Genomic DNA, 26,346 nt, shown 5'->3' on the forward strand with positions numbered 1-26,346 from the left:
CTGTTGCAAAAAAGAGTAAAATCCCATGATTGGAGGAACTCCCTGGTCAGCCTCAGCAAGAAGCTGAGATCCCTCAAAATCCTCCAAAGCTAGTTATGAAAACAAAATCGCCACTGATTCTAAAGACAACCACAAAGCATTCTATAGCTATGTGAAGAATCTCAATGGCAACACTCAGATCTGCTCTGACACTAAATATACAGAAACAACTGACATTGCCAACATCCAGGCAGATAGGTTCAGTGCTAACTTTACCCCCCCACCCCTAAAGAGCCCATCTTTATACGGGAAGAATGCAAAGTTCCTGTAATCACGGCTGCACAGGTAAAAACCTCACTCTCCAAAGCCATGGGACCTGACAACATCCCACGTTGCCTTCTACATGAACTACAGAATGAACTGGCACCCCACCTAAGTACCTTGTTCAATCATAGCCTGACCTCAAGCTTTGTGCCCATTGAATGGAGCACTGCGACAGTTATCCCACTCCACAAAGGGGGGGCCACAACAAACCCTGGGAACTACCGCCCCATTAGCCTGACGAGCCTGGTCTGCAAAGCCATGGAACGTATCATCATGGAACTCAAACAAAGACATTGGAGCTCTCCAAACTTTGGACCCCACACAGTTCAGGTTTGTAAAAGGCAGATCATGTCTCCTAAACCTAATATACTTCTTTGAAGTAGTCACCAAAGCCATAGATGAGGGTAAGGTAGTTCACACAGCCTATCTAGATCTCGCCAATGCATTCAACACCATCCCCCACTCTGGAATTATAGATAAACTCACTAAACTAGGTATAAATCCCTATGTCACAAGATGGATTGCCAACTGGCTTACTGACAGAACCCACACTGTGAAAGTAGCAGACTCCAAATCAGACTTCAGACCAGTGACAAGTGGAGTACCACAGGGTTCAGTCCTGGGTCCCCTCCTGTTTGGTATCTACTTCCCTGAAGTACAGGCTAACATAGAAGGTCTTTGGCTAACTAAATTTGCAGATGACTGCCAACTATCAGCCATAATCAAAACTCCTAATGATGTGGACATTCTACAAAAGGGCTTCATTGAGACAGATGCCTGGTGTCAAAGCCATAGTCTCAAGCTCAATGCCAAAAAGTGCATTGTCATCCCCTTTGGTAAAAACTCTGTACCCATGAACTACCACATAGGCGGTAGTCTACTTAACACCGAAAGTGTGATAAGAGACCTTGGGACACAGGTGGACAGTAGTCACTCCTTTGATGATCACATCGTCACAGTGGTCAGGAAATCTTTCTACGTGGCACACCTCATCACAAAAGGTTTCTCATCCAGAAAAAAAAGAGGCCAATGTTCCCCTCTACTCATCACTCATTAGACCCATTATTGAGTGCAACGGCCCTTTTGGTATGTACCTCACAAGACATCTACAACTGGAAAGGCCACAAAAATACCTCACAAAGAGGATTACTGGCATCAAACAGATGCCTTACGCAGACTGTCTCAAAAAACTCCAGCTTTACTCCGTCGCATATCGCCTACTCAGAGGCGATCTCTGCCTAACATACAAAGCTATGTCAAACCCAGAGCTGTTGGACATGCTCCACTTAAAGAAATCCCAATCCCTCCAAGCTACACGCTCTAGGGACCTAAACCTTGTCACCACAATAAACAGAACATGCTGGAGGGATAGATTCCTGTCCCAGAGACTTCCCATACTCTGGAACAGACTACCTATGTCAAACAGAGCTCCTCATTAGCACTCTTCAAGAAAAATCTTGATGATTGGATGGGAGATAGGAAATTCACCCCGGGGATCACTTCTGTGGTTCTGCTTGACAGGGGCACAGGAAAATAATTTTCTTGGGTGGCGAAAGCCAGGGTACCTTTTTGGCTAGGCTTGTATAGGTCCTAGGGCCAATAGCCTAGTACCTACCTATGAACCTATGAATGGCATGCACATTTACAGATTAAACTGATATCAAACCCATACACTGCCAGCTCTGTCAACCACACCAAGACTTAAATAAAACAAATCCGGGCTGAGAGACACTTAGCAAGGTTACCTAAAGCAACTTCATTTTGGCCCTGAATTTAGTCAGGACTAGTTTTTCAGCTACAGAACTACCTTAAAAGTTCAGAGGTGACTGACATTACTTTCCGTGGTTATAGTCAGGTCAAGGACAGTTCCATTAGTGACTGTAAATTCTTGTAGTGCATGGAGTTGCGTGATTCTATAGGGCAAGACCCGATCTTGACAATTATTAAGCACCCCCTGCTAAGGTCAGTTATCACACTAGGCAGTGAAACCTGCCAGTATTGGCCAGCAAATTGGAGCTTTTCTCCCCCGGCCTCTGCTGAAAATGGGTCATCTGGCCCAGCCACACATTCCCAGTAAATAAATGTAAAATAAATAAATAAAAATGACAGAGGCAGAATTAAAAACAGATTTGTTTCCACCTGATGTCTGTGCCAGGAATGTGACCCTAATTTGCTGTAATTAGTGTGTTACATTTACAGTAACTTTTTGACAACACTCGCTAAGTGCTTTACGGCTTTATAGTCTGAAACACACTAAGCCCTTTTTTCTTCTATAACTAGTAGAACATTGAACAGATAAAGCTCCATGTACAACAATTATGATCAAGTAAATTATTTATTCTCAACAGGGATGCCAAGATTCATGTTTCAAGCTTTGCTTTTGAGGTGAATTTTTTGGCATTTATATCTTGAACACAACACCACCTTACAAAAACACTTGAAAATAAGGGAAGAAATAGGCCTTGTTGAAGGTGAATTAAAAGATGCTTTGGGTGAAACTAACGGCTGTGAATTTTTTGAGGTCATTTATGAAGAGCTTGAGCAGCATACGGCTGAAGTTACCAGCCGTAAACAGCTCAAATTAGCTTGTGATGTTACATCTTATGATAACAACAGTGCGTATAGTAATTCTGCCATTAGAGGGAATACCTCTACCATGAAAGGGAACTATACTCGTTCAGGTACTTTCAATGCTTGGGGTAAAAGAAATTACAACGCTGTTGTTTCTGGGTTCAGTGAATCAGCTCCTTTAAATGTTCAACAGGTGATTGTTCATGACGGTGACCATGTTGAACTCCAACGGGAAACTAAGATTATCAGTTCTTTCTCTGAAAATGAATGCAATGACAATATATTAATTAACAATGGTGCTAGTGATGTCAATGTTGAGAAAACTGTGAATATCAATGACAAAGTCAAAGATAACAGTGGAGACATTTCAAATGCTAACGAGTCAGTTAGACCCAAAGTTAAAACTGGGACAAATATTCCTGCTAATATTTCTACTGTTTCTTCTTTTTTCAACAAGAACAACAACCATCACAGCAGGAACACTGTTCTGACCAGGAGTCGGACCTTTTTAGGGTCAAACTCGTCAGGGGACGAGACTTAGATGGAACATTAGACCAATTTAGCATTATCAACCTGACGGAACATTGTTTTTCTGATTGTGAAGTTAAGATGTATGGTTTAAATTTTATTCCAACTTCTAGGGCTAATTTTAGCAACACCATCATTGATATAAAAAAATTCACTAGAAAATTAAATTTATTTTATTTAATGAATTTTTTGTCAGACAAAGAGCAAACGAGTAGGGTTTTAATTAAACCTTCAGATTTTACTCCCCATTTGCATCATACTTTTAAGGTGTTCGAGGAACAATGCATACGTGATATCACTCGGGCTTTGAACCACAAATGTCATATTACTCACAATTTGAGCAGGGATGAAAGGATGGCCCTTAAGAATTTAAAATCACTTTGTAAGCATTTTAGGTTTATGAAAAGCGACAAGGGGGGCAATATAGTTATCATGAGCCAAGAGGCTTACAATAACAAAATGCTTGACATCATTAGTAAATATGAAAGTATTAGTCTTCATGATATTAAGCGCAGGATGCGTTTCATTCACTCTGAGTTATATGCATTGTTCATGACAGGTGACATCACTCGAGACATTTATGATTTTTGCATGGTCCAGGAGCCACGTATCGGGGTTATTTTTGGCATACCCAAAACACATAAGAACATCAGTGATCCTCCCCTCAGACCTATTGTTTCATCACCACATTCGGTTACTGAGGGGATTTCCTTAGTAATTGATGCTACATTGGGGCCGGTTTTAGCTAGTGAAAGTTCATTTATTAAAGATTCGTGGCATTTTCTGAGCAAATTTGGGGCATTTCTGCAGGAAGGTGGGTTTGATCCCATGAGACACATTTTTACTATTGATGTTGTCTCCTTATATACATGCATTCCGCATATTCTAGGGACTGATGCTGTTTGTGATTTTTTATTCAGAAAAAATCTTGGGTTTACCACAAATGCTATTTCCATCATCAGATTATTTCTGGAAATCATTTTGGAAAATAATTTTTTCCTATTAGGACAATCCTATTACAGACAAAGAAAGGGGGTGGCCATGGGGTCTCCTGCTGCACCAGCTTTTGCTAACTTAGTCATGGCTTGGTGGGAGCTTGAGGTTATGCCTGTTCTAAACCGGAAATTTGACATCAAGTTATACTGCCGTTTTATTGACGATTTATTTTTTGTGATAGAAGGAGATTCTTCCACTGTTGATTCTTTGGTTTCAGAAATTAATTCATCTTCTGACTATTTGAAATTTACTAAGGGATGCTCAGGTTTGCAAATTAATTTTTTGGATGTTTTTTTGTATTGGGATACAACTGAATTAAGATTTCATAGTAGGGTTTATCGTAAAGAGACTTTTACAAACGGATACCTACATCACCTCAGTAATCATCCTAAGCATGTTGTTAAAAACATTCCTCGTGGTCAGTTTATTAGAGCTAGTCGCATGACCTCAAAATTTTGTGATTTAATGGATGAGTTTAACATCATTATTTCTCTATTTAGTCAGAGAGGTTACTGCATTACTGAACTAGTTAAGACAAAGGATGAGATCTTAAGTAGACGTTCTACTTCATTTAAAGCTTTGTTAGATTACCCTATTTTGACAAATATGATTGACAATAGGTTAGACCAAAGGAACAACATCAACAAACACATCATGTGCTCATTGGATATGAACTCTGATGGGGGGGCAGATCAGACAAATTGTTATCAATAACTGGAGGATAATAAATGGCAACAATGACATACAAAAAATTCTGGGGAATCGACCATCATTTGTTTTTAGGAAACATAATAATTTGAAGAAAATTTTGGAATTTCGTGATTATAATCAAACTAATTTATGTACCAACAAAACTGGAATGCATTGTTGCCACACCTGCAATATGTGCAGGTTTATCTCTGAGGGTCCTTATATTAAAATAGAGACCATTGACAGCACTTTTAAGGTTCCTGGTTATGTTGATTGCAATTCCAAAGGGGTTGTTTATATAAGTTTATGTTCAGGGTGCTCGGCTTTTTATGTTGGCATGACGACTAGATGCCTTAAAACCAGGATAAGGGAGCATCTTTATAGTATTAAAACCAGAGATGAGAACAATGCTCTTTTTAAACATTCAGTGGTTTGCACCTCTTTTAAAAAAAAATTATTTTCTGTTTTAGAGATTGTACATTCTGATATGAGAGCAGGTGATTACAGAAATTATTTAGAACAACGTGAGACTATTTGGCAAATTAAACTAAATTCTGACAAGTTTCCAGGATTAAACGATGCTATTAACGTAAAATGTTTTTTAAAATACAGGAAGTTACATGTTGATAAAGACAGTAACATTAGGTGTTTGTTTATTTAACAACACAGTGTATTTTTATAAATATGTATAATAGATGTGTTAATTATTTTTAATTGATAATCAATTTGTATGTAATTAGTATGGATATTTAATGGTTTGCTGGTAGTGATGTTTTTGCATTCTGAGGAAGTCTTGTGACGAAAGTGGATATTAAAGTATCAGTACGCTATTGCTGGTGGTTTTTCATCTTTTGCTGTGCCTTGGATTTTGGTTTTATTGGTTATTTGCGCTTTTACTTGGTTTTTTGGCTACTTGAAAATACAGACTGTACATGATTTGCAAAAGTTTTCATTCGGTTGAATTTATTGCCTTGTCTATGAACATGACTCATGTAGGCAGAGTATAGCATAAAGTTATTAATCCTTGTGAAGAAGTTTCTTTCTCTTTATGGTAACTGAAGCTTCAGTAAAGGAGGAAGTCATACTTTGTATATGATCATTTTACTACAGCTTCAAGACAGTAGCTAGCTGAAGTATGAGTCATATGACACTGGGATGTGCCTTCAGTAAAGTACTGAATCAGAAGAAGATCCTGTGTGTGCCTCTTTACTCGGCTATCTTGAACTGTAGATTTTCCTTGAGGATCTGTCAATGTCTAATCAGAGACAATACAGAGAGTCTTCAATATAAAGTAACAAGCTGTCCAAGGTTACACATCACATTTCAGCTTTGGAAATGGGGGACAATGAAAGTACTTGCTGATAACATGTGAAACACAGAGTGGTTATGAGTACAACTAACTTCACTGCTGTGCCTACAGCATCACTTAATACATTAACTCCCTCCAATGGATGCAGTCCTACTACAAATCTAGAAACATTTCCTCAGTCTACCTTCACATCATATCCTTCAGGAAGAGAAGTTCTTCAGTCATGACTGACAAGCTGCCCACTGTGTTCTGCCAAAACATGCACCAGTTATTAGGTGCCTGTATTCACAACTGATTTACAGGGTGTATGTTACTCATTAAGGTTGTGACACAGTTGCTTTCCCGTCAGTGATACTACTGCAATGAGACGGGGAACACCCTACCTCCAAACAAAAAGGTACACTAGTCAATGTATTTATTTCCTCCTGCCACATGGATATGCTAACTCAAGTCACCACTGCTCCTGGTTATGTTCCTTGCTCTTGCACAGGTGGGTTAGTGACAGTAAGATGACTTTACTTTTCATTTCAAATAATGAAACTGGAATGTTGCTTTTTCAATAGTCAAAAAGAAATTTCATCTCTGTACAACGAATATCAGCAAATCCACTGCAGTACACAGAAAATGTTATCTTTACATGTAAGCAAAAGTTATGTACTCACCATAACTATGCATCTGTGTTGTTTATTTTCATTTTTCCTCAATGAATGAGTCTCGGATCTGACCTCGGATCCAACTTGGACACACTTCTTCCAGACTCTTGGATCTGACTCTCAAACTAGTCCTCTTACCGATTATGCCCCTTACTGCTGTATTACTTCAAATTGAGTTTGCTGTCACTATATACCAATCTAGAATATCAATTATAAAAAGAAAAGAAATAGAATAGGGATGTAAAGAGGAACAGTGGTTACAAAAACGTTATCTGGTCATTCTTGAAGAAAAAGGGAAGGGGGTGGGAAGTTGAGGAAGAATGAAAATGAACATAGATGCATAGGTATCGTGAGTACATAAGTTTTATATTTGATGATGTTTTCATTCATTCCTCAATGAATAGGACAGAGTCCACAGCTATGACAACCCTGAGTGGCCCTCATGTAAGGATGTCCCAGAACACCGTAAAACCAAAAGCAGCCCTGTTTCTGGGTACGATAACCAATTTGTAATGGGCAATAAAAGTATGAGCAGTGGAAGTGACTACAGCACAAATATCATCAACAGAAGCTCAGGCCGAGAAAGCAAATGATGTAGCCACATACCTATTAGACTAATCTTTTGGAGGTCTTGTCAATGGTAAATCACTTGAAGAATAAACATGGAAAATACAATACATTTAACTAAGGTGAGTTTGGATACTGTTTTCCCAATTTGTTACGGACAAAGGAAACAACAGGGTCAGTTTTTCTAAAATCCTTAATTCTATGAATATAAAAACAAAGATGCCTTTATACATCCAAAGCATGTATTTCCCTTTATTGGAAAATTTTGGAAAGAAGACTGGTAAATTGATCACTTGGTTGATGTTTGTTTTGGAGGATATTTTTGTTAGAAAATATGGATTAGTGCATAAGGTAACTTTATCTTTATTGAAAATCAAATAAGGTGGTTTTGAAGAGAGTGTTTGGAGTTCAGAAACTCACCTGGTGGAAGTAATACCTACAAGAAAGATAGTCTTCCATGAGAGAAATCTGGCATCAGACTTGGCTGAAGGCTGAAAGGGAGACAGAACCAAGCTTTGCAACACAACTCTAAGATCACATGGTGGAGTAAGATCTTTAATCGGAGGTCTAAGCAAAATGTACCTTTAAGGAATGCTTTACTTAATCTGAATGAAGCTAGAGGGGAAGCATTATCACCAGTGTGACAATTAGAGATGACTGCTAGCCGAACTTTGATGGTGGAGAAACTAGCATCTCCTTGAAAAATCGAAGCAAGAAAATCTAAAACAGCAGGAATAGGAATAGTAAAGGGGTCTAATTCTCTCTGTTGTGCCCAACATGAAAATCTTTTCCGTTTAGTCTTGTATATTTTCCTCGTCAAAGGTTTCTTGATGAAAATAAAATTTGGTAAACTGGTGAAGAAAGCCTGGACTGTCTAGCCATCATCGGAATTGGAGAAAACATGCAGTCAAATTTGAGGCCTGGAATGTTTGGGTGAGTCATCCCTGATGGATGAGATACCAAATCTGGACTGGGGTCCAGTGTCTAAGGGTGACATAGAAGGTGAGACCACAGTAAGGGGAACCAAACTTGCTGATGCTAAAAGGGTCAATAAGGATAACCTTGTTCTTCAACCAGAGTGCTTACTGAAGAAATTTGGGGATTACAAGTACAGGTGGGTAAGCGTACAAGAGACAGGAGAGCCAAACATGGACTACAGCATCTCTCGGTGACTCCCCCTGAGTGGGAATTAGGGCAAAAACCCTGATGCACTTATTGTTAAGGGGAGAGGCAAAGAGATAGCAGCAAGTTTTACCCCATTGGCAAAAGATCCTTACCAACACTGTATGGTTGACATACCACTCGTGAGGCATCATAATAGTCCTGCTGATCTTTTCGGCTAGAATACTGAATTTTCATGGTATGTGCATTGCTATGAGAAAGTGGCTGGAGGAGATAGCCAGTGTCACATTCTCATTGCTTCTCGGCAAAGGGGGTTGGACCTGGCTCTCCCTGTTTGTTGATGTACCATACCACTGACCTACATATCCATCTGAATAGCAATTGTCCCTAGAAGAGGAGAGTTCTGAAAAGCCTGCAATGCTAAAAGGACCGTTCTCATCTCTAAGATGTTCGCATGCAAACTGGACCCTTCTGGGGACCACACATCTTGAATAATCTGTCCTAAGAAATGCCCCCCATTCCATTTGGGAGGCGTCTGTGGTCAACATGGCCTTTGGGGGAGGAAAGACAAAGGGACACCCCTGACAAACTTCATTGGACTGAATTCACCACAGTAGGGAGTCCCAGCAGACAAGAGAATGTTTTATAGGATGGTTCAAAGGTTGTCGAAGAATCGACCATTGTACTGCTAGAGATCAATGGAGAGTTTGCATGTGAAGATGGGCAGTGGATAGCACTGTAATCACCGCAGGCTGAGATCCTAGGGCTTGAAGAATCAATTTTGCAGGAGAAGGATGGAGCAGAATCTGACTGACGTGCAATTTCAAGGTATGTACTCTGTTTTGTGGTTGAAAGGCCAACTGATTGACTGTGTCCAGTTGAGTTCATATAAAAGCCAAGGCTTGAACTGGCTGAAGATGGGACTTAAGTAGACTGACTTTGACCCCCCCCCCCCCCCGGGAGCCGACAAATGGACTAAGTAATCCATGACTTGGGTGGTGAGGAGCCAGTCATCCAAATAAGGAAACACCCTTGAATCCGAGCAGTCTGAGGTGAGCTGCTACCAATGCCATATATTTGTTGAACAGCCTGGGGACTGTGGTGAGACCAAAGTGCAGGGCTCTGAAATAATAATAACTGGCCCCCACCCAAAAGCGCAAATACCTCCGAGAATGACTATTCATACTGATGTAATAGTATGCGTCTTGAAGATCTATGGAGCACATCCAGTCATCTTTCTGTAGAACAGGCAGTATGGACTGAAACTTGACTATCCAGAACTTGGAGTTCTTTACAAACGGATTTAAATAACAGAGATCCAAAATTGGCCACAGGTCCCCTGTTTTCTTTGGCACTAAAAAGAAGCACTCCAGAACTTTGGTCTGGTGGGACCTCTTGGAAGACTCTTATCTAGCAGCTTTTGAACTTCTAGAGCTGCTAGCTCCTGTTGATTGGGTGGGACATCAGGGAAAAGTTTTCATTTGAGTGGGGGAATTTGTAAAAAAAAGGAATGAAATATCCTCAGGATATGATGTTTTGCACCCAAGAATTTTCTTTGATGGCTGCTCAGACATCTGGGAGCAAAGACAAGCACCCGCAAACTGCCTCCAGAGAAAAGCAGTCAGGCAACCTTCCAAGAGCACTAAAAGGGGCCAATCTAAAAAGGAATCTTGGAACCCCTGGTTTTGCAGATCCCCTCTGCCACAAGGATATTACAGTCGTGTACACTTACCATAAATGTAGATGTTCGAGTGTCTTCACTGTTGCAGTCATGAATGCAGGGTTCTCCCCTGCCGGCAGGCAGTCCTTGGTCGGCCAGAATCCCAAAGTCTGGGTCCAGCGTCGGCTGTTCAGCCATGCTCCCTGACATCAGAGCGCCAGGAGTACGAAGCTGACAGCCGACGCCATGTTCTCCAGTTTTTCTTGCCCCAGATGTCAGGAGACCCAAAATGAGTAAGTTCCCATATCCTTTGCAAATACACCTCAGAAGAATGGTGAAAAAAGGAACCACACAAAAGTAAAAATAAGAGGGGACAGGAGGGAGGGAAACCCAGACTGTAACAGTGAAGACACTCGAACATCTACATTTATGGTAAGTGTACACAACTGTACTATGCTCATCGTGTTTCACTGTTGCAGTCATGACTGTAGGGTAGAATCCCAAAGCAGAATGAAAGGGAGGTGGGTCATAAAGAAGACGGGGCGGCTAAAAGGCCCTGCAAGACTGCAGAAGCAAAGCCTGCCCTAGACAGAGTAGAGAGGTAGATTGTAAAGCTTTGAAAAAGTATGCACTGAACTCCAAGTTGCAGCTTCCAAAATGTCTTTGGTAGGAACTCCCCTGAGGAAGGCAGCTGAAGTGGCAGCAGCTCTGGTGGAATGAGTCCATATACTCCCTGGGATTTGCTTTCCATGGTGTGAATAACAAAATCTGATTCCATGAGCAATCCATTTAGAAATGGTCGGTTTTGAAATGGCTTTACCTTGGGAACTTGAAGCATAAGAAACAAACAATTGCTCTGATTTTCTGATGTCCTTGGTTCTGTCCAGGTAAAAACGTAGCTGTCTGTGTACATCCAAGGAATGTAAGATCCTTTCCCCTTTATTTTGAGGAGTGGGGAAAAAAGTTGGCAAGTGAATAGTTTGATTTAAAGCCACTTTAGAAACCACCTTAGGCATGAAAGTAGGATTAGTCCTTAAAGACACCCTGTCTTGATGAAAAATAATATAAGGTTCCACAGCCATAAGAGCTTGCAACTCAAACTCTCCTGGCAGAGGTCAGAGCTAACAGGATGGCTGTTTTCCAAGATAAAAAACTTGATGTCAGAAGAGGCAGCAGGCTCAAAAGGAGATAAGGTGAGCTTTTCCAAAACATAGTTGAGATCCCAAGCAGGAATGGGAGGAGATCTAAGAGGTCTTAAGTTATTAGCTCCTCTGAGAAACTGTCTCATGAGCTGGTGGGAAAAGATTGGAGGGTCTGAATTATAATGAGCGGAAATAGCAGAGGCATGTATCTTAATGGAAGAGAAAGAGAGACCATTATGTAAGAGATCTGTCAGGTAAAGTAAAATCAAAGGAATGTTCGGAAGAAGAGGATCAGAATCCTGAGCCTGCATCCAGGAACAAAATCTTTTCCATTTTCCTGCATAAGATTTTCTAGTGCTAGGACGTCTGGCTTCTAAAATGACATCCATAACCTGCTTGGGTAGGAGAGAATGAATCAAAGACCCTGGATTAACCAGGCCGCCAGGCTGAGAGTTCTGACATGGGAGTGTAGAACCTGACCCTGGTGCTGGGACTGAAGGTTCGGAGTCCGTGGTAAAACCCAAGGGGGCTCCAGACAAAGATTTTTCAGAGTTGGGTACCAAAACTGTCGAGGCCAATTTGGGGCCAGCAAAATTATCATCTTGGGTTTGTCCTATATGATCTTTAATAATACCCGTGGAAGAGGAGGAAGAGGCGGAAAGGCATATCCCGAGAGGTTTCTCCAACTGAATGATAGTGCATCCACTCTCCAAGCTTGTTCGTGGAAAGTCCTGGTGCAAAAAATCTGTAGTTGATGATTGAGGTGGGATGCAAAGAGGTCTATGTGAGGAGATCCCCAGACTGCTGTTATCATCCTGAATATTTCGGTGTCCAGCATCCACTCGTGTGGGTCCGAAAGGTTTCTGCTCAGACTGTCTGCCAGAAAGTTTTGCTTCCCTGGTAGAAACTGAGCTTGAAGGTCCAGATTGCAAGCTAGAGCTGTGTTCCATATATCCATGGCTAGTCTGCAAAGAGGGTAGGAATGAGATCCCCCTTGCTTGTTTATGTACCACATAACTGTGGTGTTGTCTGTCTGTATCAGTAGTTGTCCTGGTTGTAGAAGATTCCTGAAGGCCAATAGAGCTTTCTGAACGGCTAACATTTCCTTTAAATTGATATGCAGGTGCTTTTGATCCTTTGTCCAAAGGCCCTGCAGACAGTTGCCCCAAAAATGGGCTCCCCATGCATAATCTGAGGCATCCGTGGTTAGTATCTGAGTGGCCGGAGGCAGACAGAAGGGTTTTCCTTTGTTTAGAGTACAAGCCTTGGACCACCAAAGGAATTCCTTTTGAAGACAAGGACGGAGATCAGTATGTCTAAACTGTGGCAATGCTGCGACCATACACTTTTGAGGTACCACTGTATTTTCTGCATATGTAGTCTTGCATATGGTACGAGAAGGATGCAGGAGGCCACGTAACCCAAAGCCTGCAGGAATCTCCTTGCAGATAGCTGAGTTAAAGTTGCCAAGGTTTTGAAAGTTGAAGCCAGCTGTAACTATTTTTCATGTGCCAGAAATGCCATCTGGGTTGTTGTGTTTAGTGAAGCGCCCAGGAAAATTATCTGTTGTGAGGGTGTCAAATTTGACTTTATGTTTACAGTGAATCCCACGAACTTGAGAAGATTCTGAACAAACTGTAGATGCTGGAGTAAGACCTCCTTGCTGTCTGCCTGAATAGGACAGTCGTCCAGATAAGGGTAAATTTGAATTCCCTTGAGTCTGCAATAAGCTACTACTGGAGCCAGGCATTTGGTGAAGACCCTGGGCGCAGTAGACAATCCAAAGGGCAGCGCAGAGAATTGAAAAGTGCCTCGATCCGGCCTTGAACCTGAGGTATTTTCTGCGTTCCTGCCTGATGGGAATGTGTAAATATGCCTCCTTTAAATCCAAAGTTACCATCCATGCATTTTTGGTCAGCATTGGAAGTAGCTGCTGTAGAGTTAGCATCTTGAATTTTGGTATCTCCAAAAAAGTGTTCAAGACTGACAGATCCAGAATGGGTCTCCATGAATTTTGCTTCCTGGGGGCTGGAAAGAGTCTTCAGTAAAAGCCTTGTCCCATCTCTGAAAGTCGAACTAGTTCTATGGCTTTCATAGCCAAAAGAGCTTCCACCTGGTTTAAGGCCTCTGTACATTGATGTTTTGGAAGATCTGGCCATCCGCTTGGCCTTGGTAGGGTATGAAAATGGAATTTGTAACCTCTTGAAACCACATCCAGAACCCACTTGGTCTTGGGTTATATGAGTCCAATTTAGGTGAAAAAGAGCAAGTTTTCCTCCGAGAGGGGCTTCCAGGCAAGACGTTCCTGCAGCCCAACAGAGGAAGTCATTGAGTCTGTTTCCTATGAGCTTGCGACCTGTCCTCTCCTCCCCTAGGGGTGGAAGCAGTCCACTGTAGTGGTCTATAAGAGGCTTGTGTTTGAGGCCTTCCTCGTGAGCATCTGTATCTACCCCTCTGAGGCCTGTCTGAGTTGGGAAAGGACCAATTTTTTGTAGGCCAATTCCTATTAAATCTGGGTGGCTGTACTTGTAAGAAATCTTTAACTGTTTGCATGGATTTTTTGCCTTGTCCTCCATCTTTTTAATCACCTCTTCAGCTTTAGATCCAAACAAAACATTATGCTGAACAGGGGCATCCAATAATTTAGCTTTTACTTGATCTGGCAAATTTTGTTCCTTTAACCATGTATGCCTTCTAATTACTGTGCCAGCGGAAGCAGCCCTACAAGAAGCCTCCAAGGCATCAAATCCACAGTGTAAACCATGCTTCCCAACTTGTTCAGTGGCATGCATTAAGTCATGTAATTCCTTATCTGCACAGGCGGAAATGGAGGTTAGCTTTTGTTTTAAAACAGACAGGAGAAATTGCTGGTATTTCAGCATATGAAACTGACAGTTTAAAGCCCTAATAGATAAAGTAGCAGAAGTGTACACTTTTTTGCCCCATCTTTCTAAAGATCTGGAATCCTTCTCAGTAGGAATGGTTTTTGTAGCAGAAGCGGCCTTAACTCCCTTAGGACCCTGAGAAATGGTTTCAGGGTCAGCAGTACGGTTCTTGTATAAAAACTGGTGGGAATCAGGAACCCTGTAATATCTGTCAGGCTTAACAGGAGCTGGAGGAAGAGAGTCAGGGGTTAAGTTAGCCTCCGAAAAAGCATCATCCACAATATCCAAAATAGGAGGAATAGCCAGGGGTCTATGTTGGGGAAGAAGAAGAAAATCCCTTAGTCTTTTCTTAGATTCTGAGTACTCCTGCCCTTCCCAGTGGAAATGTTCCCTCATTTCATCCAAAGTTTCCCCAAAAGAGAAATCCTCAGGGGGAGAAGCCGAAGGTATGGATTCCTCAGCATCAGAATCCTCATAAGGAGGGAAAAAATATTCCTGGTCAGAAGAAGAAACTGAAGAAACAGAAGCCTGATCAGAGGAGTCATAATAAACTTCCTGCTTTGGCCTTTTGTCTGGAGGGGGATGTGAAACCCTAATCATAGTAAGTAAGTCCTCCGCCATCTTAAGTAACTGTTTCTGTGACTTGGGAGCCGGATCAGAAGAGGCCTGTGTTGCAGTCTTTGATTTGGAAGGAGTCTTTGCCTTTGTCTTTGGCTTTGCCTTTATTAGAAGCTGAGTAGACCTGAAAACCCCTTCGGAAGCCGGTATCTGCACAGCGGCTCTGTACCCATCCGAAGGAGCATTGTCCGAAGGTCCTGCAACAGAAATATTCAAAGGCCTAGTTGGCTCCTCGTGGGAGTCCGTTTCGGCCATCGGTTTCGAAATGGCCGACGACAGGGGCTGCAAAAGCGCCTCACTGATGACGGCCGAACCTGAAGCTGGCTCTGCTTGTACGATATCGTCAGATTTGGACCTCGGAGGACTGTCTTTGTCCTTGCGTCGTTTGTGAACTCCGGTAGCAGGAACCGTATCCAATGACATTTTGTAATTAAAACGCCTACCGAAGTAATGAAATGCAAAATCATATCTTCGTTTAATTGTACGTTGATTGAATCTAGCACAAAACCGACAACTAGCTACGTCGTGGTCAAGGCCTAAGCAAGGAATACAGTAAGAATGAAAATCCTTATGAGGTATTTGCTTCCCACATGAAATACAATTAACTTTTTCTGACATCGGACTGGAGCAAGAAAAAAGTTTCCCCAACAGGGTACTTAGCTTTGAGTAGGAGAAGAAAGTCTTCGGACTGAAGTTTGTTCAGAAAAGATTGTCAGGAGTCAACTGACCGGCACTGTGAACTGCTATCACCGCACGGCAAGAAAGACTGGAGAACATGGCGTCGGCTGTCAGCTTTGTACTCCTGGCGCTCTGACATCAGGGAGCATGGCTGAACAGCCGACACCAGACCCAGACTTTGGGATTCTGGCCGACCGAGGACTGCCTGCCAGCAGGGGAGAACCCTACAGTCATGACTGCAACAGTGAAACATGATGAACATTGAGTCTTCCATTGGAATTTCTCCCTTTGCCCCTGGAAGAAATTTCCCCTCACGAGTCCTGAAAAGGTCCTTGAGATTTTCGTAACCACATCTTTTTATCATTGTGCTGATTCCTACAAAAGGATCTCTGCAAGGTAGAAAAATGGATTCCCATGGCAGACAAGGTCTTTCCATCTTGCCTACTACAGGAAAGTGTGCCTTTAACAGTGGAGCAAACAAAGATCATCCACCAAAAGGAGCACTGATGAAAGAAGACTTAAAGGGCACCACAAAATCACGCAAGTGCATCCATCTTGACGGTTATGCCTGAACCTCCAGCCAGTGAGGAATCTTCACCTGCATGAGAGGTTAACCTCATGGACGCATTAGATATAGAGTGAAGGGTGGCTAGCTGTGAGGGAAAAACCCTCGGTTCCTCTGCCGACATGCTCCCAGGGGTAGACTTAGAGAGTTTCTTAACAAAGGCCCTCTGTAGTCTAGTAAACTGTGTCAAATCATTAAGTGACCGCAAGCCAAAGGTCACTGACGCATAAACACTTTCCAAACTTATCCGACCTCCTGGACTCTCTCTTAGCAGGATGGACAGTGGAGCTCTGTTCAGCTAGCTCCTTTTTGTGGCTGTTGCCACCACAATGACATCCACAAGAATTCCCTTACTCCAAACAATCTGTCTTTGGGTGACGCTAGCATCTTGTCTGGATGACGGGGGACTGGTTCTACGGTGTCTGGCTCCTTCCAAGCCTAGCGGGAGATAAGATCATTTGTTTGGGGGGGGGGGGTCAAGACATAGATGGGTCAGACCCAAAGGCTTCTAAGAACAACTTCTTCTAGGAAGGGGGTTCTGAGGACCAATCACCTTTCTGCTGAAGGATCTCTAGAATGTCTCCAAAGGGAGCCATATTCTGGTGGTGATCTGGGGGACCCTTCCCCTTCATCAAAATCAGTGTCTTCGGTTTGAGATTCCTGGGGGAAGTCTGAGTGCCTCCTCTTACTCTTCAGTGGGATGATCTGCTGAGGTGTCAGAAGAAACAGGAAGTTCCTGAACTGGGATGCCTGGAAGCTCGTAGGTACTGGATACCCCTGCGGAATATGCAGATGAGGCTCAGAAACTGGATCTGAAAGGGGGATAAGGTTAGGATCCAAAGAAGTAAAAGCTGAAAGAGTTCTCAGATGGTAGAACACCCTCACTACCACCTCGAAGGCAGAGGGACTGGGAGAAGCCATACCCAACCTCACCAGACCTGTAACCCCAGTGCTGTTGAGCTCCAATCCTTCTTGAATTTCTGCTGTGAGGGTGGAGTCAGACCCAAGCAGTCTGGTGCCATGGCTCTGAGAGGAAATGATCCCCCTGGATCCAGAGCCGATGCGTCAGCTTTGAGATTCTTCCTGCTCAAGGGGGGTCTGTGCCAAATGGGTCAGGGACACAGTCAGAGTCAAAGAACAAGCTCTCTTCAAATCTGAAGCTTCAAATCTCAGGTTTCTCAGATATGACCACTCCGAAATTGCTGGTCAGATTGCAGTAGGAGAAAGGATGGGATGGAAAATAGGTTGAAGGCTCACAAATCCGATAGGAGATGGAGCCAGTAGGACAGCCATCTGGACCGGAGCTCTAAAAAACTTCATCATCCTATCCACATCTGCTTCGAAAAGACTGAGAAGAACTGACAGAAGAAGACAAGATAACTTCCTGAGAGTTTCCTGTAAAAAGGATGATCAGAGCCATGGTGAAATTGGATACGAAGAGAAAGGAGGGCTTCAGGGCTGAAGGGACTTCGAGACTCTTAACGTCAGTTCTGAAGATGTCAGAACTGAAGATGTTAGATCTGAGTGCTTAAGAAGCTTATCAAGCAGCTCCGATGCAAAGCAGATTTAGGAGAATGGGCAGTGTTTCCTGTGCTCCAAAGATGATTTTGACTTTTGGTGGGGGGTTGAGCCCGAGACAAAAGCAAAAGGAGGAGGAGGAGCAGAAGCTGAAAGCAGGTTTGTGCTTATCGCTGATAGCTCTGGAATTGAACCCTGCACAGATTTGACAAGAAGAATCCAAGTGACATGGGCCTAAACAATAAAGCACTGTCTATGGGCATCAGAATTGGGTATCTTATGTCTGCAAGAAGTGCACTTCTTAAATCCTGTTGGTTTTTCAGCCATGTTAAGGATGTAGACAAGAGAAGGATTTTTTAAAGATAACAAAGGGAGAAAGATACAGAAAAAGAAAAATTACCAACAATGGTAATTAGATAACTACCCCTAAAAAGCGGGTATGAAAGACAATAGTAAAATGGTTACCAACAATGGTAAAACAGGTGATACCTGAAAATGGGTAGAAGGAATAGCAAAAATCAGAAAGAGTAGAAAGAGAAATGCATTTTATTTTTACTCGTGTAAAACCTGTACAACACAACCCAGAGCTCAAGACAGTGCGATCCACGTCCAAACTGTTAGAGCGACAAACAAGATCTGAGGTAATACAGCAGTAAGGGGTCTTCTAGGTAAAGGGAGAAGCTTGAGAGTCATATCAAAAAGTATGGAAGAAAAGTGGCCGAGTCAGATCCGAGACCCATTCTTTGAGGAATGAATGAAAATGACATCAGATTTAAAATTATTCAAGTTTTTCTCTAGCTTCTTTACTGTCATCTATCATTTATTTCAATACATACTGCATGTTCTGGGCTTACTATAAGTTCTGAAGTAATGCTTGTAGCATCACAAGGCATCTAAGAATGAAAGACTGGACTTACAGAGTATTAAAGTGATTAAATATGAAGCACTAACATTTTATGATCCAGATGCAGCTTTAGATGTAAAAAACTGCTTACCAGCCATAACTGAAGCATATCTTTCAGCAGGGTCATAAGGGCACTTTCCTTTGCCTTCTTCACGTCTTCCTAGAAGCTGTATCTGTCCATCAACAATAACCTGTTTTGATTGTTTCAAAGGAACACAATACTGATATCAGTATGGTAAATACTTAACGTATATGTGAAAGCTGTAAATAAAAAATAAAAACATTAAGCACCTTTTCATTGTAGTTCATCTATTCTGAATTATCACTTATGACATAGATGATCATACATTTATATGAATGAAAACAAACCATATTGACATTTTCTATTGCAAATATTATACATCACATACTGTCTTCTATACAGTCATTCTCAATCGAACATTACGCAGCTCATTCAATTCCTGCCTCCCCTTTAACTTTGTTCCTCGTCTAAAACATTATTATGCATGTATTATTCCAATTCCCATTTTTTCTATATAATTTGCTCCTACCCTTTTCTAAAGATCCAACTTCCATTCTTTCTATTCTTGTTACTTTATTCACTACTTTTAGTATGGTTGCTTTAAACCTTGATTTCCAATTTCTAGTAAAGTACAGTTTAGTACCTACCATAAATGTAGATGTTCGAGTGTATACCCTGCTGCAGTCATCACACTTGGGTTATCCTGTCGTCAGGCGATCCCGCAGTCGGCCTGAATTCCAAAGTCTTGGTCCGGCTTCGGTTGCTGTCGCTTCTTCCCTGACGTCAGTGCGCCAGGGGTATATAAGAGGCATCCGACGCCATTTTCTTCAGTCTTTCTTGCCACGCGGTGCCTGAAGCAGAAGCAGTTCGCAAGTGCCGGTCGGCCGACACCTGAGATTTTTGAATCGAATTTCAGTCCGAAGTCTTCAAAGCTAAGTACCCCATTGGGAAACCTTTTCTTGCCTCAGTCCGATGTCAGAAAAAGTTAACAATTGCATTTCTTGTGGGAAGTAAATACCTCATAAGAACTTTCATTCTTATTGTATTCCTTGCCTAGGCCCAGACCACGACGTCACTGGTTGTCGGTTTTGTGCTAGGTTCAATAAGCGAGCTATAAAGCGACGCTTTGATTTCGCACAACACTACTTCGGTAGGAAATTTAATTACACTATGCCGTCGGAGCAACCGACTACCGGCGTGCATAAAAAAACGCAAAGATAAAGACAGGCAGCCTAGATCCAAGCCAGACTCCGAGGCCTCGGCTGGGCTGGTCGCCGGTTCTCCGTTTTTTAGTGAGGCGCCTACGCAGCCCCTGGCGACCGCAAAATTGGAACCCCAGACTGCTTTGGATTCTCAAGCAGAGAGTACTAGGCCGGTGCAGCTTTTTCTATAGGCCCTACCAACAACATTGCAGAAGGAGAAGCCGGTGCCGTGGAAACACCTTCGGTTTCAGAAGGTGTCTTCAGACAGACTACTCTCACCATAAGATCTTATGCTAAGCAAAAGACTCCTCTAAAACCAAAAAAGACTGCTCATCAGTCTCCAGTACAATCCCCCATGCCTAAGAAACAGATGCTTAAAATGGCTGAAGATTTGATTTCTTTGACCAGGGGTTCCCAACCCCCCCCCCCCCCCAGACAAAAGGCCTAGACAAGAGGAGGATTATGCCTCCTCTGATCAACTAGGCCCGCGGGCCTAAGTAAGCCTAGCCAACAAAGTTCCCTGGCTTACGCCAACCCAAGCAAGTTAATTTCCTGTGCCCCTGTTGAGCAGAGCCACAGAAGTGATCCCCGGGGTGTATTTCCTATTTCCCATCCACTCATCAAGATTTTTCTTGAAGACCGTTAATGAGGAACTTTGCTTGACATAGATGGGTAGCTTATTCCAGAGTACGGGAAGTCTCTGGGACAGGAATCTATCCCTCCAGCAAGTCCTATTTATTGTGGTGACAAGGTTTAGGTCCCTAGAGCATGTAGCTCGGACAGATTGGGATTTCTTTAGGTGTAGCATGTCCAACAGCTCTGGGATTGACATAGCTTTATATGTTAGGCAGAGATCACCTCTGAGTAGGCGATATGCTACAGAGTAAAGCTGGAGTTTTTTTGAGACGATCAGTATAAGGCATCTGTTTGAGGCCAGTAATTCTCTTTGTAAGGTACTTCTGTGGCCTTTCCAGCTGCTGCAGATGTGTTGTGAGGTACATTCCAAAAGGGGTGTTGTACTCTATAATGGGTCTAATGAGTGTCGAGTAGAGGAGAACAATGACCTCTTTTTTCCTGGATGAGAACCCTTTTGTGATGAGGTATGCCATGTAGAAGGATTTCCTGACTACTGTGGTAATGTGATTATCAAAGGAGAGACTACTGTCCAACTGAGTCCCAAGGTCTCATCACACATTCGGTGTTAAGAAGACTGCCGCCTATGTGGCAGTTCATGGGTACAGAGTTTTTACCAAAGGTGATAATGCATTTTTGGCATTGAGCTTGAGGCCATGGCTCTGACACCAAGCATCTGTCTCAGTGAGGCCCTTTTGTAGGATGTCCACTTCATTTGGGGACTCTACTATAGCTCCTAGTTTGCAGTCATCTGTGAACTTCGTTAGCCAGAGGCCTTCTGTGTTAGCCTGTACTTCAGAAAAGTAGATACCAAACAAGAGAGGTCCCAGGACTGAACCCTGTGGTACTCCACTTGTCACTGGTTTGAAGTCAGATTTGGAGTGTGCAACTTTTACAGTGTGGGTTCCGTCAGTGAGCCAGTTGCCAACCCATCTTGTGACATAGGGATTTATACCTAGTTTAGTGAGTTTAGCTATAATTGCAAAGTGGGGGATGGTGTCGAAAGCCTTGGCGAGGTCAAGATAGGCTGTGTGAACCACCTTACCCTCGTCTACGGCTTTGGTGACTGCCTCAAAGTAGTCGACCAGGTTCAGGAGGCAAGATCTGCCTTTCACAAACCCGAACTGGGTGGGGTCCAGAGTTTGGAGGTTACCAATGTCTTTATGAATTCCATGATGATATGTTCCATGGCCTTGCAGACCAAGCTCGTCAGGCTAACAGGGCGATAGTTCCCAGGATCCCCCTTTGTGGAGTAGGATAACTGTTTGGGCACAAAGCCTGACGTGAGGCTATGATTGAACATGGTGCTTAGGTGGGGAGCTAGTTTGTTCTGAAGTTAGTGTAAAACGCAGCCTGGGATGTCGTTCAGTCCCATGGATGCTGTGTTTTTGGCTTTAGAGTGTGCTGCTTTTACCTGTGAAGTTGTGATTACAGGGACTCTGCATTCTTCCTGTATAGATATGGGCCCTGTAGGGGGTGAGAGGGGGGTAAAGTTAGCACTGAACCTATCTACCAGGATGTTGGCAATATCAGTTGGTTCTGTAACTTTTGTGCCATTGTGCTGTAACTCAAAGCAGATCTGGGTGTTGCCATTGAGATTCTTGACATAGCTATAGAAATTAGTGGCAATCTTGTTTTCATAGCTAGCTTTGGAGGATCTTATAAGGGATCTCAGCTTCTTGCTGAGGCTGACCAGGGAGCTCCTCCACTCATGGGATTTTACTCTTTTGTAACAATTTCTTCCTTCTGTTGTAGAGTTTGTTTATGGCAGGGGACCACCAGATTGGCTTCCTTTTTTTAGAGGATAGCGTCTTGGTTCTGTTTGGGATAGCACGATCCATGCACTTGTGTAAGTGCTTATAGAGTGCATTTGTGTAGGATTCAGCAGTCATAACTGTATTGTACATCTGCATGGGTGTCATGAAGTTCACCACTTCTGTCTTAAGAAGCATGAAGTTGGCTTTGGAGAAATTTTTTACCATGGTTTCCTTAATGGGGGGTGGGGGCGGGATGTGGATTTCTAGGATGATTAGTTTATGGTCGGATCTGACCAAAGAGGACTTGACTTCAGGTGTGGAACACTGGTCACTCATGTTGCTAATGACTAGGTCTAGGATGTTGTTACCCCTGGTGGGGGTGTGGATAAGTTGATCCAGGGCATTGGAATTTATGAATTCCAGAAAGTGCTGAGCGAAGGTGTTGGAGTATGAGTTTTCCCAGTTAATGGTGGGGTAGTTGAAATCGCCTAATATTAGGGTGTGTGGTTGAACCCTAATATTTTCCAGTATATCAAGAAAAGAGGGGTGGGAATCCTGGGGCATGATGGGGATCTGTAGCAAGCTACAATTTGGATTGCAGTTTTGCCCAGAGTTAGTTGCATTTGGATAACCTCGGCTGCATTATGCTGAGCAACTAGCCTGGAGGTGTGGATATCCTTAATGAATATGGACACACCTCCGCCTTTGGTGTTGCGGTCCAGGTTAGATGGCCGAAAAGTGTGGTATGAGTTAAAGCCTGCTAATGCTGGGGTCCTCACTGGAGCCTTGAACCAACTCTCAGTCACTGCACAGACATTGATGTTCTCCATTTTAAGGAGTGCCTCGAATGAGTGCATTTTGAGATTTAGACTTCTAGCATTGAGTAGCATTACCCTCAGTTTTTGCTTGCCTGTTCCTGTTATGGTGGTGAATTTGTCATTTGACCCTTGCCTAAAAAAAGGCACTATAGGGGCGGCAAAAACCTTTGCCAGTATCCGGAATCCCAGGGGTGACAGGTGCAGGCCATCTCTGGCAAAGCATCGTGGTCTGTCGACCATGTCGTCCCACGCAGACGGATACTGGATCCCCTTAGAATGACACCAAAAGCTTAGCCAATTGTTGAAGTTAATCATGTTGTCCTTGTACTGCCGTATCATTCTGGGTGATGGCAGGATTCTACTCAGGGCTAAGGTCATATTTGCCTGGGCTACAAGATCGGAGAGTTCTTCCATGTATTTTTTCATGTAGTTCAGGGAGGTACGTCTCAGGTCATTCACACCAACATGGACAATCACAAAAGTCATATTTGTACTTGTGAAGTGACCTGAGTGCGTGAGTTATGGGAGTTATGGGGCAGATCCTGGCACCCAACAGGCAGCTGACAGTGACCTTCTCCTTGTTTAGCCTGGTGAGTGGGACATCAGTGTACCTGACTGTAGAGTCAGGTATGACTAGTGTGTTGGATACGTTGTTTTGCCTTATGGACTGCGGCTGAGTGGCACACAGTCTGTGGGCTGTGTTGGTGGTGGGAGGTTGCTTGCGTTTCTGCTTTGGAGGTCTCTGTTGCTTGAGCAGATTATTACTGAGAGCCTCCGCAAATGTTTTTGTGTTTCTGTGTGTGGATTTTGGTAGTGTAGGTTTAGAGGGACTATGTGATGAGTGTGGTATGGTGCAAGTGTTTACCTTCTCCTCTTGACTATCAAGTTCAGTCTTGGTTGGAGAGCTTTACCTCCAGTTTGGCTAGATAAGTGCATCTCTCACAGGTTGTAGTGTTGGTTGGCAGGAGGAGAGGGTTGTCTGTGTACGAGGCAATTGCTACATTGCCCCAAGATGCCCAGATTCATCAGATAGACAGGCGAGAACACTGGGAGCTGACCCTTGGACATGCCTGAATAAAAAATTATTTTCCTCTAGACAAGTGAGAACAAGAGCTGTTTTTCTCTAAGCAAGTGAGGAAAGTAAGTACCAAAACTGTTTTCCTCTAGGTAATGAGGAAGGGTGAGTGCTGTAGTAATTTGTAGTTTATTTAGTTCTGAACAAGTGCTGAACACGGATAAGCAAATTCAAGTGCTAAAACTAAGAATCTGTATCTGCATCTTGTTGCAGATAGGCTACCTAGTGCTTACCACTCCCACTGATCAGCTAGAAGACTTCCCTCCAACACAGTAAGGCTTGGGGGCTCAGAAGCTTACAAACAGTCCTGGATACAGCAAATCTGTATCTGGGCTAAACTAGTTACAGGGAAGGTGGGAAGCGAGCACAAATGCAGGCTTTTAAATCACAAAGTTGAAAGAGATGGAAAAACTGACCAAATGTCCAATAAACTACAATTTCTGGGCCAGAAAACACTATTGTGGTAGATAGGCTACATAGTGTTTACCACGCCCACTGATAAGCTAGAAGGCTTCCCTCCAACACAGAAAGGCTTGGGGCATAGAAGCTTACCAACAGTCCTAGATACAGCATATCTGTGTATCTGGATTTCATAATTTCACCAAATAACCATCCTGAAAACATTTATCAAATTCACATATTCAGTTCTTTCCAAGTGTGTCTCCTGTAGCATAGCTATTTGCACTCTATATTGTTTAATACAGTTTACTTTTCTTTCTTTTTTTGTATTTATCTATGAGACAAAATGAATTTAAAGACATTACAGAAAGCATCATTGTATTAAAAAGTTATTATTCCCACCTTTTATGTGTTACAGCATTTTTGTTAAATGTCTAGTTCCAGCTTTTGTGTTACATGCACATACTGTTTGGCAGGCTGGACTTTTATACAGTTGTTTCTTGTCATGTCCATTAGAGTCAATGACACATCTTACAAAGCTTTTTGGTTTACTGAAAGTCCTCAAAAAAAAAAAAAAAAAAAAAACACACACACACACCAGTTATGCCCCCATAACCTATTAACTTAACACTAATACACAAAACTATGTACATCTTCTAATATTGAAGTTTTACCCTCCTAATAGGAGCAAATGTCCCAAACTGACAGTCACACTCACATACTTGAGTTAACCTAAAAGAAAGATTATTTATAATAAGACACATGGTGCAGCCTTGTGCATCTTCTTATGTTTATGGCTCTCCCAGGTGGGAAAACACCTGAATGTGCTTTCAGAGAATATTATCTCCTAACTAATCTCTTTTTTTCTAGCCAATTTGTCTATTAGATATTAGCCAATTTCTCTTTATCAGAGACATGAGGACCAGATAAAGAACTGCTACTAATCATACATTTATTTGCTAGAAAAAAAGCCTTATAATGTTCAATATTCTTTTTCATTTACTTGCTTTCTCTTAAAACTTGTTCCTAGATCACGCTAAGAGCAATAATCCAGTCATTCTCCCATGCAAGACTGAGAAAAAGCACATTAATTTCTTTTCTCATGCTCTTTTAACCAGACTTTGTTTTGCATCGCAGTGCCTACATTTCTTAAAAATGAACAAGGAGAGAAAGAAAAGGGAGGAAAAAAACATGAGCACCTGTTTACAACAGTATCGCCACACTTAAAAACTGAGAAAACTTTACATTATAGCATGAAGATAAAATCATACACTACGAAACAGTACTAAGAAAAAAATGTTTTACTTACAGTAAGCTTTCTATCGCTTCTTCCCTTCCCTAAATATTTTGCCAAACATTAATGACATGAAGGCATATATAACAGAGTCCCCCACAATTCCAACAAAGCCCCAAAAAGTGCAATATTTTCAAATGTTCTTGCTCTGTCATATTTCACAAATATAATTATTGGCTTGTAATCCCACATTTGCCAATTTCCAAATTACTGTTTTATTCCTGTTCATCTTCATCTCCCACATCCTCTCTCTGCTTCATTTCCAACGTACTCTAGATTTTTCTAGTCAACTCTCGTGCTTCCTTTCTTCTCTCCAGTATTTTCCATTGAAACATGGGAAAAAGTTTCACTGGCACAGTCTCTCCGTGGTCTTTATTACCAGAAGCAGCAGAATCTCCTTGTTTCACGGCTCATTTTTTGTTGGACAAACTTTTGTA

At 42.4% G+C, this 26,346-nt stretch overlaps 1 protein-coding gene across 5 annotated transcripts in view; it reads right to left on the minus strand.

Moving 5' to 3' along the window:
- Positions 1-26,346, minus strand: part of LOC122787298 (semaphorin-4D-like) — a 2,116,148-nt gene that overhangs the window by 1,287,350 nt on the left and 802,452 nt on the right. For all 5 annotated transcript variants that reach the window (XM_044053927.1, XM_044053928.1, XM_044053925.1 and 2 more), the window contains one exon: positions 18,801-18,900. In XM_044053927.1, the coding sequence (XP_043909862.1) occupies positions 18,801-18,900 (100 nt within the window). The remainder of the gene's footprint in view (positions 1-18,800; positions 18,901-26,346) is intronic.

This window comes from Protopterus annectens, chromosome 13.part0 (genome assembly GCF_019279795.1).
Source record: "Protopterus annectens isolate FY-2018-M chromosome 13.part0, PAN1.0, whole genome shotgun sequence".
NCBI lineage: Eukaryota > Metazoa > Chordata > Ceratodontiformes > Protopteridae > Protopterus > Protopterus annectens.